This window comes from Crocodylus porosus, unplaced genomic scaffold (assembly GCF_001723895.1).
Source record: "Crocodylus porosus isolate Cpor-Errol unplaced genomic scaffold, CroPor_comp1, whole genome shotgun sequence".
Lineage (NCBI taxonomy): Eukaryota > Metazoa > Chordata > Crocodylia > Crocodylidae > Crocodylus > Crocodylus porosus.
Genome location: NW_017728949.1, coordinates 35,573,311 through 35,585,935, shown reverse-complemented (window position 1 = coordinate 35,585,935; position 12,625 = coordinate 35,573,311). Strand labels below are relative to the sequence as shown.

General features: G+C 39.9%; 1 protein-coding gene across 3 annotated transcripts in view; it reads left to right on the top strand.

The window, feature by feature from the left end:
- SSFA2 (sperm specific antigen 2) overlaps positions 1-12,625 on the top strand; it is a 57,174-nt gene that overhangs the window by 20,329 nt on the left and 24,220 nt on the right. For all 3 annotated transcript variants that reach the window (XM_019554150.1, XM_019554149.1, XM_019554151.1), the window contains 2 exons: positions 2,001-2,073; positions 10,213-10,304. In XM_019554150.1, coding sequence (XP_019409695.1) covers positions 2,001-2,073; positions 10,213-10,304 — 165 coding nt within the window. The remainder of the gene's footprint in view (positions 1-2,000; positions 2,074-10,212; positions 10,305-12,625) is intronic.

Below are 12,625 nucleotides of genomic sequence, written 5' to 3'. Positions count from 1 at the left end.
GAGGAAATGTGATGTTATTGTTGTAGCAAAGATCATAATTGATGTAAATGTATATTATCCTCTGGACAAACATAATTTTTAAAATAGCATAAATACTAATCCTGGGTAAAAACATTAGTATATGATTTGATTTTTATCTTCCTTTAGTTACAAATGCAGCTTGAAGTTGCATTCCTTTGGAATTTTGAAATTAGTCAGGCAGTACATCAATGTGGGGTTTTTATTTTTACAGTCTAGACTTGCATGCATACTAATAGATCTTTTGTGGCACACAAAAGAGAAAATGTATTACGGCTTTCAAACAAAACAAAGGCCTTCCTGTTGAGATTTTGAACATATTCTTTTCATTGTTTGAACAGCCATCTGAGAATTGCTTACTTAACAACAAGTTCATGTTTTGTACGAGTACTAAGCAATAGGATTAATTTTCTATATTCTATAATTTTGTTTCCCATTTAGAACCACTTTCTTTTTTTTTTTTTATTGGAAAATACCAGAAATTACTGTTTGTTTAAAATGAAAAGTATGGATTCAGTGTTGAGAAGAGCTGTTTCTCCTAAGAACTTCTCCACAGAAATACTTAGCATTTGAGATAACACCCTTCATGTGTTAACCACTCAATTCACTACATTATATGAAACATGGCAGTGTACATCTATAAGCAAGGGACTAAAGCAGGGGCTAGCAACATTTTTGGGCAGAGTGCCAAAAATGCTCACAAACTCAACTTGTAAGATGCTAGCATGCCAGGACAGAAAGTAAGTCCCTTTCCCAAAGGCTACAAAAGAATGCCAGTGGAAATGAAATGAACCATGGTAAAAAATATCTTTACAATACAACTTTGATTGTGTCTCAGAATAACTAGAATTCTTGTTCTCAATATTGGCAGACAAGGTTCTTTGAGTAGATGTGATATCTTTTATTAGACCAACTTTGACTTGCCCCGCAGCTGAAAGGGACCTAGGGGTAGCGATCGACCATTGCATGAACATGAGTCGGCAGTGTGATGCTGTGACAGGCAGGGCAAACAACACGCTGGCTTGCATTAACCATTGCATCTTATGCAAAACTAAGGAAGTGGTACTCCCACTGTACTCCACACTGATGAGACTGCAGCGGGAGCACTGTGTCCAGTTTTGGACGCTGCACTTCAACAAGGACGTGGAAAAACTTGAGAGGGTCCAGAGAAGAGCCACCCATATGATCAGGGACTTGCAAGACGAGCCATATGAGGAGTGGCTGAGGGACTTGGGCTCTTCAGCTTACAGAAGAGAAGGCTGAGAGGGGATTTGGTAACAGCTTACCGCTACATCAGGGGAGTACATCAAGAATTCAGTGAACAGCTGTTCACCAGGGCACCCCAGGGAAGACCAAGAGCAATGGATACAAACTCCTAGAAGGCCACTTCAGGCTCAGTTCCAGGGAAAACTCCTTCACAGCCAGGGTGTCCAGATTGTGGGATAAACTCCCTCCAGTGGTGTTGCAGTCGCCTACCTTGGAAATCTTCAAAAGGGGCCTGGACAGTCACCTTGCTGGGGTCACTTGACACCAGTTGTCTTTTCCTGCTTAGTGCAGGGGGACTGGACCCAATGATCTACAAGGTCCGTTCCAGCCCCTAACAAGTAGTTGGAAAAAAGTTCTTGGCAAGCTTTCAGGTGCAGTCACCCTTCTTCAGGCATAGGGAGTCTCTGCTGGTCTTAATATTACGTTCTTAATATTGTCATAGGATGGGGACTTTTTGATGTTTGTCACAAATGTAATGTGATGCAGAGTTCATTATTATTCAGAACAGTGAAGATTATCGCAGGGATCTTTTACGGTATTCTTTTATAGCGACTGATTTAAATGAGCAAATTTTGATGCATGAAGAACAACTTTCTGCGCTGTAAGCTGGTTGGCTTAGAAGAACTGCATATGGCTTCTGTCATTTCAAGCAATCTGTAGCACTGAAAGACATTCCATTTAGTATAAATAAATATGCAATTCTCTTCTCCTTTTAGATTCAAAGCACAGAGGGGGAATTACCACACATTCCAACTCCTTACCAGTTGGCTTTGATCAAGTCCAGAAAAGGTGAGTAGAATTCTGTTCTATGGAGACAGTGAAAATGCCTCTTGAAGTGCTGATTCACGTATTTCAAACTGCTAAAGTAGTAACCCTCCAAAAAAGAGCTAGATCTTCTTTCCAATTAAATTTTTAAAAGCATAGAATGTTATTGCAAAGTGGCATCTCAAATTACAGGAGAGAGGCAGCCCTGTAACCTCAATTAATGTTTTTACTTTTGTGCCACTGATGATGGTTCAGAGAAACTGAAATGTTAATTCAGGTTATATGGCTTTTTCCCCTCCATATCCTGTAATTTGAGATGCCCATTTAAACTAAATTATATTGTTTAAAACCTAAATTGTATAGTACAACCAGGTTTCTCCTATAGGCCACAGCTACATCTGTGTGCCGACTGCACAAAGAGCCAGCGCCTCTGCCCCCATGTGGAAATTCTGTTTTCCTCTAATGCAAACTCTATGCACTGCATTATATAGCATGTCTAGTGAATGCTTCTGCTCTGAACTATGGTGTTTTATATTTTGAGTGGAGGGGAGAGGGCAAGACACCTGGTTACACTTCTTTTTGCATTTGCCCCTCATACAAAGATGGCAAATGGAGTCTCTTCTCCAGCTAATGCATGTGTAATTAATGAAAGCCTAGACTCTGAGGAATTGAGATATTTATGTCCTTAGCTCTTGTGAAATCTGTACATGGACACGTAATCATGTTTGAACAAGAGCACTAAAGAGACACAACTGCTTGAATAAAAATTAAAGGTATCCATATATGTTAGGTTGCATAAATGAGGTGGTCACCTGAAAGTGCAGTAGGATTGCAATTCAGTACAGTATGTTTGAGTACGCTATAAAAAGGACTTCTGAGATTAAAGGTTGACTAGTAAGGCCAACTTCATGTACAACCTGTGTTGTTTTCTTCAAAACAAAAGCTCACTTGCATTGACTTTTGGTTCTGTTCTGGGAGGAAAGGAAGAGTTGACAGAAGTTCTGGCTCTAACTAGCTTCTCTCCTAGCATTTGCAACTGGATTGCTTTCTCCTCAGGGTCATATGCACTCACACAAATGTGCATATGATACTTGGTTACAGTTCTCAGGCAAAAGTTCATAGCAATTTGTATGGCAGTGATTTGCATTTTTGAAGGGAGGGGAAAGAAGCTTCACTGTTTGCCAAGCCACAACTGTCACAGTCAGAGCTTTCCCAGTGAAGGAAATTCACAGGATTAGCAGCTGGAAGAGAAGGGAAAAAATCCTTGCCTTTTTTTTTTCTCCTCAAACAAATTTGTCTTTTATTTCTAAAGAAAGGCATGTCATAGAGAAATGGGGGATTCATTGCTTCCTCCTTCACATGTTCCAGGAAAAAAATGTATAGCTGGGCAGGGACTTGATCATGAAAGGTGCTAGACGGCCTCAGTAAAGGAAACATTTCTATATTGTCATAAAACTACTATTAACGCCATATAAATGATATGTTTCCCCTCCTATGTGCCTCAGCTCAATTCTGTGCATGTGCTGTGTAGCAATTTTACATCCATGTAAGCTTTAAGCTCTCTGCTGATTCTGTTAGGGTGGTAACTGCTAGAGAGCTGAATTTTCCATAGGAAGTCATCTGAGCCTCTGAATTTAGAACATTAAATAATTGTCAGATCTGAACTGCATTCAGTCTTACAAGCTACAACTGAAAAACTGTTTTTTATGGTAGTACTTTAACCCATTTGTTTCCTGTTCAACAGTTACCATTATTGGGGCTTCTTGTTTTGGGGTCTGTTCAGTTGGTGTATTACAATGAAGGCAAACAAAAATAGGAAGACCCTGTCCAGATATTTTGTTCCTAGTCTAGAAATGTTACCAGGCTATTCCATATAGGTTTCAAGGAAATTCTGAAGAACAAAAACAATTATGGGATCTCTAGCCAACATTTTAAGACCTTACTAATGACTGGTGGGGCGGGGGGTGTTCAATTTGAAATGAAGTAAAGTGGTCTGCTTTTTTCGGAGGGCACCAAAAATTTAGTAGCCAATTTTTCCGAAAAGGGTTCACTTCTGAACACAAGTTTCACTTTTGCTAGGATTCCCTAGGTTGAGTTCTTTTTCTTTTTTGTGACATTTTTGGTTAGTAGTTCATATGTTGATCTCTTTCAGTTCCTTTATATATAAGCACCCAAACAATTTCGCATGTACTCTTCCTTCACAAATGTAGTCGTTTATCTAGAAGGCTGCTTCTCTATCCAGATCAGGGTAGTGATTTCAGTACAGAATGTTATGAATGTGTAGGATATAAATGGAGGTTTAATGGCAGTGTACCTCCACAAAACTGTGGCTGCTTTCTCTGACTTTTATAGCAGTTTGTAAGGCAGTGTTAAGGTGTACAATAAAATACATAGCATTCAGTTTAAAAACTGGTGTTTTTATTCCTTCTCATCACTGAAATAGCCTGAACACTATTAAAGCATGTTTAAACAGTGCTAAGTTCTGCAGCTGCCAATGCCATCAGTTAGTGTTAACTTTTTTCATTTTAAAGCAAACTCTTTTTCTTATAAACAACAGGTGTGTTATTTTAAAGGTTGCTTGCAAATCACTGTTTTGGTATTAACCACTTAGTTGGTTAAATATTTCATCGAGAACAGAAAGTATTCCATATCATCTTGATCAGCTTGATGTACTTTTTAGGTTATGTCTTACAAATGGTGCTTAAGTAGTTTAGAGCTGGCATTCTGGCATTTGTTATTACATACCTCAACTATAGATGTGTTTTGCTTATACGTTTCTGTAGAGAGGAATGAGAGGCTTCAGTTGCTTCACACTGTAAACATAAAGAGCTGCTAAATGTCCACTGTAAAAAAGCTATTACAAAGTTATATGGAAGGCAGCTTTAAATAAGGAATTTTGTTTTCCAGCTAACTAATGTTTACTTGCGTTTATCTCACAACATCTATTCAGAAGGTACCTCAGGTGGAACAGCCTTTGGAATGTAAAATACAAAATCTGTGAAATCATTGTACAGTACTGTGTTTTTGTGTTTTTAATACCTGGCTTGTGGTGACTCAGTCGTGCTCGACTTTCAGAAGTGGTCTGCTGCTTTCTGGGTGCATCTAAACATGCAGTTAATATGACTGAATAAACTCCAGCAGTCTGTTCCAGAGTTTTTTGCTCCTGGGTTCCATGTTTACACATCTACTTAGGACTGCAGTATGTTGAGCTGGGTTGGAGCAGCCCTGGCTGGTAGAGGACCCTGGGGGTCAACCTGCCAGCCTGGGGCTGCTCCAACTTGGCTCAAATATAGTATTTTTCATTGTGGGTACTATTAAATCTTAACCCAATAAGCATTCTAGAGATCCTTGCTATACTAGTACTCATAGTTGGGTTGAGAACTATCTATCTACATCTATCTGGACAGCACCATATTTTTTTATTGTATATAGATACAATAAATAAAATATTGGTGCACCAATAGAGATTTTTTGGGCTGATACTGATGATAAATACAATAAAATAAAATATGGTGCTGTCCGGATGGATATAGATGGATAGCTCTCAGCCCAGTTGTGAATACTAGTATAGCAATGATCTCTAGAAAGCTTGTTGGATTAAGTTTTAATAGTACCCGCAATGAAAAATACTGCAGCAGGCAATCCAAACATCTAAACATAACCAGAAATTAATGAACAAGTTCAGAGTACTTCTCTTTCCTTTTCTATATTGGAGACAAACTTGATCAGATGATACCAAAACATCTGAATGGTATTTCACTGAACTCTTGGAATGACAGGAATCGTAGGTCAGTAGTTACCAACAATTTGAAGTAGATAACTGTTAATTATACCACTATTTGTTAATTATTAAACTGTGCAGCCATCAAATCCAGATATGTTTAGTAAGGCATAGACCCTTCTTGTATATTTTTCTCCTTTTGCTTCAGAGCTTTTTTACCTAAATATTTTGAAATCATAAATTGCACTTGCATGCTATAATACTTTAATGGTTTAAATCAAGGCTTCCTGCTGGGTGTGGGGTGGAGGGCAGACTTTGTGGGGTTTATGGTGGAGGAAGGGTTTATAGGTACTCTACATAATCACAGATCAATTCCATGGAAACTTTCCTATTTAATTTTAACCAAGATCTGAATCTAGCTCAGTGGGTCCCTTCTGGCTTCCCCTAACCTATGTGATCTCCAGGTGTACTGTAATAGTGGCAAATAGGGAGCAGAGTTTAAATCTGGAAGAGAAGCCCATTTGCAGTTATGAGGATGTACATCTGTACATCCCAGCATGATGGGTAATTATCTCTGGCATGGGACTATAGCCATAACAAGTAGTATAACTAAGGGGGAAAACTGAGGCAGCTGCCTCAAGTGCAGCCTTTGTTGGCGGGGACAGAAAAATAGCCACTGTGCAGAAGTGGCTGATCGCACCACCACAGTCATGACAGCAGCCCACCCTGGCCCCCTGCATCATGGCTACCTAGAGTGTCTCTGGCCGTAGCCATGTAACTGCAATGCTCAAGTGATTCCAAAAGCCCTATTTCTTAGTATCGTTAATACATATGTAGCATGGCAATTGAGAATTTGAGCCATAAAGAAAGTAGAGATAAGGTATGTGATATTTTGGCATTAAAAGGGTGTTCCATGAAGGATGGAGATTTGAGTGAGAGATCCTGCATGCTAAACATGTCTTCCTGGTTAATCTCAAGACATCCCGACAGTTCCATTGTGCAGGTGACATTGCTAACAACTGGAAGGAATGGCAAGTAAGGAAAAGAAAGGGAGTTTCTTGTAATCGCAGTTGCTGGGACATTGAAACACAAGCACAAATAAGAAATGTAAAGGAAAATTATTTAGGATGCCTAACTGTATCTCTGGGCCTCTGTAATACACAGAAATTGGTTTTGAGGGACATGGAAAAGAAATATCAAGTATCAACTCAGGCAAAAGGCAGTCATTTTGTTTCTTGATTCATTTCATATTTATGAATCAAGAAATCAGCATACATATATTTGTGAACATCTTTATGTGGAATATTTTGAATGTCTCCACCCTGTCATTGATTTTTGTGGGCAATTTTCTTTCTCTCAGAAGAAAGATTAATTTAAAGGTTGGTAAAATCTATTAGTCGCCACAGAAGTTGGGAGATGTGACTCTCATTTGCTTCATAGGAACTAGTAGTTTCCACCATAGTCTGTTCTTGTGATAACTTGAGAGAACTCTCCTTTTAATTGTGTTAATTGTATCCTGGGCTTAATAACAATCCACTCCAGTTTCAGCTGAAATCACATCCATTGTCTTAATAAGACTTGGGTGGAGTTGTCTGTCCTGAGGTAGAAGGCTATTTGTCATTGCAGGATATGGTGATTACCAAGATAACAGAACAGCAGCACAACTTGAAGGCACTCCCTTCAAACTAAGTGAAATACTTGATACAAAAGTTAAAAAGGGCATTTTGCCTAGTTTTAAGTCCATGCAACTTATATGCACGCAAATGGGTTTTTATTCTGCAGTAATAAAATTTTCATCCAAGTAGATATAAAAATATTGTACTTTTCTGGATAATTCAGCAATTTTGAAGTAGCTTTCACAGTGTTTTTTACTGTTGAGATTTGAACTGCAATTGATTATAAAGAATCATAATATCATAGAAAATTAAGGTTGGAAGGGACCTCAGGCAGTCATCTAGTCCAATCTCCTGCTCAAAGCAGAACCAGCCCCAACTGTCTTATCCCAGCCAGGGCTTTGGCAACCTGGGCCTTAAAAACCTCCAAAGATGGAGCTTCCACCTCCTCTCTGGGTAGCCTGTTTCAGTACTTTACTACCCTTCTAGTGGGAACATTTTTCCTAGTATCTAACCTAAACTTCCCTTGCTGCAACTTGATACCATTGCTCCTTGTTCTGCTACCACTGAGAACAATCTAGCTCCGCCCTCTCTGTAACCACACTTCAGGTAGCTGAAGGCTGCTGTCAAGTCCCCCCCTTCACTCTTTTCCTTTCCAGACTAAGTAAGTCCAGTTCCCTCAGCCTCTCCTCAGAAGTCAGATGCACCAGCCCCCTCAATATATTTGTTGCCCTCCACTGCATTTTCTCCTATTTGTCTACATCCTTATGGTTAGGGGGGCACCAACAGAGATTTTTTGGACTGATACTGATGGCCAATTTTTGACAAGATATATCAGCTGATATCAATCTGGTTGCCGATATGCAGCCCAGCAGCTTGGAGAACAGCATCTGGCTGGCAAGTCTGCTGTTAGGGAAGGGGCAAGGTGGGAAGTAAGGGGTGGGGGGGGCAGCTGATTGAGGCCCCTGTGGTGAGGGAGGGAGTGGGGCTGAGGCAGGTGCTGCTCAGCCAGGGCAGGGTGTGGGACAGAGCCACAAGCAGCTCATCCAGGGGCGTGAGAAAGGGGGAAGCTCCTGCCACTATCCCCACCCCAGGACGGCAGGGGGTATGCCTCCCAGATCTGTGTGCAGAGTGAGGGCAGGTGGCTGCTGCGGGCCAGGGCTAGTGGTGGGTTCTTCCTGCAGGGGGGCTGGGCTGCACTCAGGGTGGGTGGCAGCAGTGCTGGGAGCAGGGGCTATAGCAAATTTCAGGGTGGCTGTAGCCCCCCCATGAGGAAGAGCCCAGCCTCAGCCTGCAGCAGCAACCCATGCACAGATCAAGGGCACGTGCCCCACGTGGCTTCCCAGGGGTGTGTGTATCAGTGGGATTCCCCCCACCTTGCAACCCCCAGAAAAGCCATGTGGCTCTGTCCCTTGCCCTGCACCAGCTGGGCAGCACCTGCACCAGCCCCACTTGCACTATCACTGTGGGGGCCTTGATCTGCCCCCCACCATGGCCCTTCCCTTCCCCCCACCCCTTCCTCCACAACAGATTTACCAGTTGAACGCTGCTCTCCACGCTGCCGGACTGCATTCCTGGCTGTCTGCATGCTGCACTGCGGCTGCACACATGAACAGGGCGTTTATTGGCAACATTATCAGCCATTAAAAGCAGATTGCCAATAATATCATTTTCCTTATATCGGTACTGATATAATATGGGACCGATGTATCTGTACACTTCTACTTATGGTAGTTTCAATGACTGAAGCAATATGAAGTGAAATTGTATGCTATAGTTGAGATATGGAATGCCAATTTTATAGCACTTGGTAGGAAGTGGTGTTCCTTTTAGCCATCTTTGTTCTTTTCCTTCCTAGTTTTTTCCAGTGCTGCAGAGATCTAGAGATCTGTTTAAATTACAGTAGTCTACCTGGGTTACTTTCTAAGTTCTTACACCAGATGAGTCCTCCTATGAGTAGATTTGGGGCTTTTAAAGTTGTCCCATACTCTAGCACAGTAGTTTTTAACTTTTTTTTTTTAAATTTGTGGACCCCAAAGAATTTCAAATGGAAGTTCCAGACCTCTTTGAATTGTAACTGTGTGTATTCACATACCTTTTTATTATAGTAGTCTTTTGCAGACTCCTTGGACATAGTATGCAGGCCCTCAGGGGTCTGTGGCTCACAAGTTGAAAACCACTGCTTTAGCACTCTTGCTAGAATGAAGAGGAAGGAGAGGGCTGAAGATCTTGATACCCATGAGGGCAAACTCCCCAAAATCTAGTATCTCTGGCATTTTTCAGAGCCCTGCCAACCACTTATAAAGGCTGAGCCATATGGGGCCAAGATCCCCATGAGACTTCTTGCTAATCCACAGTGTAGTGTGCAGGGACAATTGCTAGATACCTTCCATTCCCTAAAGACCACTTTGGCCTGGGAGACAGGCAAAGGTTCATGGTTCAATGATATTCTCCTTTTTGCCACTACCAGAGAAAGGAGTAGATGCTTCATGAATGGTGTCACATTTGGGGAAGGAAACTTAGAAAAGACAAAGAGCTAGTAATAACATTTTTCCCCCCGCAAGACGGGAAAGAGAAATGGAAAAAAAAATGGTGGCTATTCACAAGATGGATACTTTTGGAGTAAGAGTTTCTACTTTGTGTGATTTTAAAAAGAATCCACACATCACAAAAAGCAATTTTTTTGAGAAATATTTATGCTGTTTTTTTGTGATGTGAATGTGGCGAGAAATTAAGGCAATAATTACATGTGATCACATCATTTTGGTTTTAAAGTCTCTACATAAACTTATTACAGCTAACTTGTATGCTTTTTAATATTCTTAACAGACCAGCTATTACGAACAGCCAGTCAGCATTCTGATAGTAGTGGTTTTGCTGAAGATCCTTCTACAGATTGTTTTTTACTTAATCCCCTTCAGGTAAGTTTCCTGTATTGTGGTGGAAATGGTGGTTGGTTATTGTGATATTGTAGCAGTGCCTTTTGTTTTGATTCACACTTGACAATTAACCTGGATCCTGATAAGATTTTTTCCATTGCAGGACTGGACCTGTCCAGTCTCCCTTTTGACCTTTGCATTAAAGTTTTAAAACTTTCAAACTGGATGATCTTATCAAACGGAATGATCTGGGCCCTGGAATAAGCTTTAAGTTCAGTATTTTCTGTTCACTGATTTTTTGGTAAATCTGTTCTCACTGGCAGAGCCTTTAGAATTTCTGTTCATTCCCTTTTAAGAATTTTCAAAGTGCTAAGCTTTGAAATAAGATGAAAATATTTTTGGGGGGAGTTAATTGTTTATCAATAATTCAGTTTTTATTTGTTTGTTTCTCAGTCAAATTTTCTTTGCATATTTTTTGCTTTACCTTAGGGCTTGAATTATTGACAAAAAGTAAAAATAAATTTATATTAACATACTCATGGTTAAATTAGCCAGTATGAATTAGTTTAAACCCCCAGCGCTGGGCTGCCTTTCTTCAGGCTCAGTCAACTATTGCCTATAATATTGCTCCTGGAATTTACAAAAATAATAACTTTAGGCCAAGTCTTACTTTTCTTGAGGGAGGGAGGCAGATGTCTGTATCTTTTTAGTCAGTAATTTCTCAGTGACTTTTGATGACCAGATACCAGTCTGTAAGTTATGATACTGCTATTCCTTGCATTTAGTGTTTGGTAGCTTTCCTCTTCCGTTGCCAAAGTGTAGAGAAATATGTGCATTATCTAGTTTGTATCCCTGTGATGAGCTACTAAAACAGCTTTAGATGTATATACAATACTTGGACTAGAGATTTTGATGGCCACTCGTATAGCTGGAATCCAGCCTCCACTGCAGTTTTTTTAATATTTTTTTTTTTCAATTTGCCACATGGAAGGTATCCTAACAATGATGTTCTGTAACAAAATTAAAGCTTGAGAAACTGATTCTACTCGGGACTATTAGCAGTGAATCTAAACTAGAGTTAATGCTTTTGTGACACGAGAATGAGTCTAAGAATAAAATCACTCCCCTGCGCTCTTTATAAACTGATGACAAAACCTGGTGATGGTCTCTTCTACACTGCTAAATCAAACTAAGTTGCAACTAATTTCTTTCTCTCAGTGGCCTGGATAGTTTCTGTTAGTGAAAGTTGTGTGTAACATAGAATGCTGCATTTTTCTGCTTTTTGTGTTGCTTGTCTGAATGGATGGATTGAGAGAGAGCTTACAGTGAACAAGACAATTCTGTGTTGTGCTCTGGAAGCCTTAGACTCTCTGCTCTTGCTTTCATTGTCTTTACTCCAACTAAAAACTGTCCAATTTAGAAAAAGATGGGTGACTTGTAAGAGTAAAGGGAAAATGAAAACTTGGTAGTTCAGGGAGTGGACTTGAAAAAAGTGTAAAAGAATATACAGATTATGTTTGTTGTTTCCCAAAAGTATGGCAAGTTAGTGCCATCTACTGTTAAATGATTTAACCAACATACTATTACATTATTCAGAAATACAAGATAGAAGTAGTTATCTATGTTAGTTTGAAGTAAGGCAGAAGGTAGAGTAGTTTTGTACCTTTTATAGACTAACCAAATCAGAAATGTATAGCACAAGCTTTTGTAAGTAGAAGTTTAATTCACAACATGCTATGAAGGGATTGCAGGAAGCAGAGCTTCTAAAGAGAAAATGTGATTAGAATATAAAGGGTAGAGAAGAGAGGAGGAAAAAGAGGGGGCAGTGCTGAGAGATGTGATGTGAGGAGGGAAAAGAAAAAGCAGTTAAGCTAAGAAATACAAGAGCATACTGAGAAATGGGAGATGTGTATGTACTTGTCCCCCAGAACCAGAGTCCTAATGTAGAAGATTTCTCCATCCAACAGTTCTAAGAATTGTCGTAGATGACTTGTGAGTAAATAAGGTCATACTAGATGGATACAAAGATCCACAAATGTGAATTTTAAATTGGTTGACATGAGGTATTTCACCAGAATTTTAACATTTTCGGAAATGCAAAAACTCTGGGCAAATTTACTTTCCTTAGCTTGAACAACATTCCCCTTTTTTCAGCCTTCCGTACTTATCTAGTGGAGATTTGTGCAATACAAGATGAATACTTCTGAACATGAAGCTCAAGGCTGCAAATTCTTTTCAGGGCAAATGACAAGTGGAATTAGTGCTTGACATATTTCATAAATAATCTAGCAGTAGTGAACTAATGGATATAATCTTTACAGTGGTCTATAGCTATAGAAATTGGAGACGGGAAAAGTTTGCTG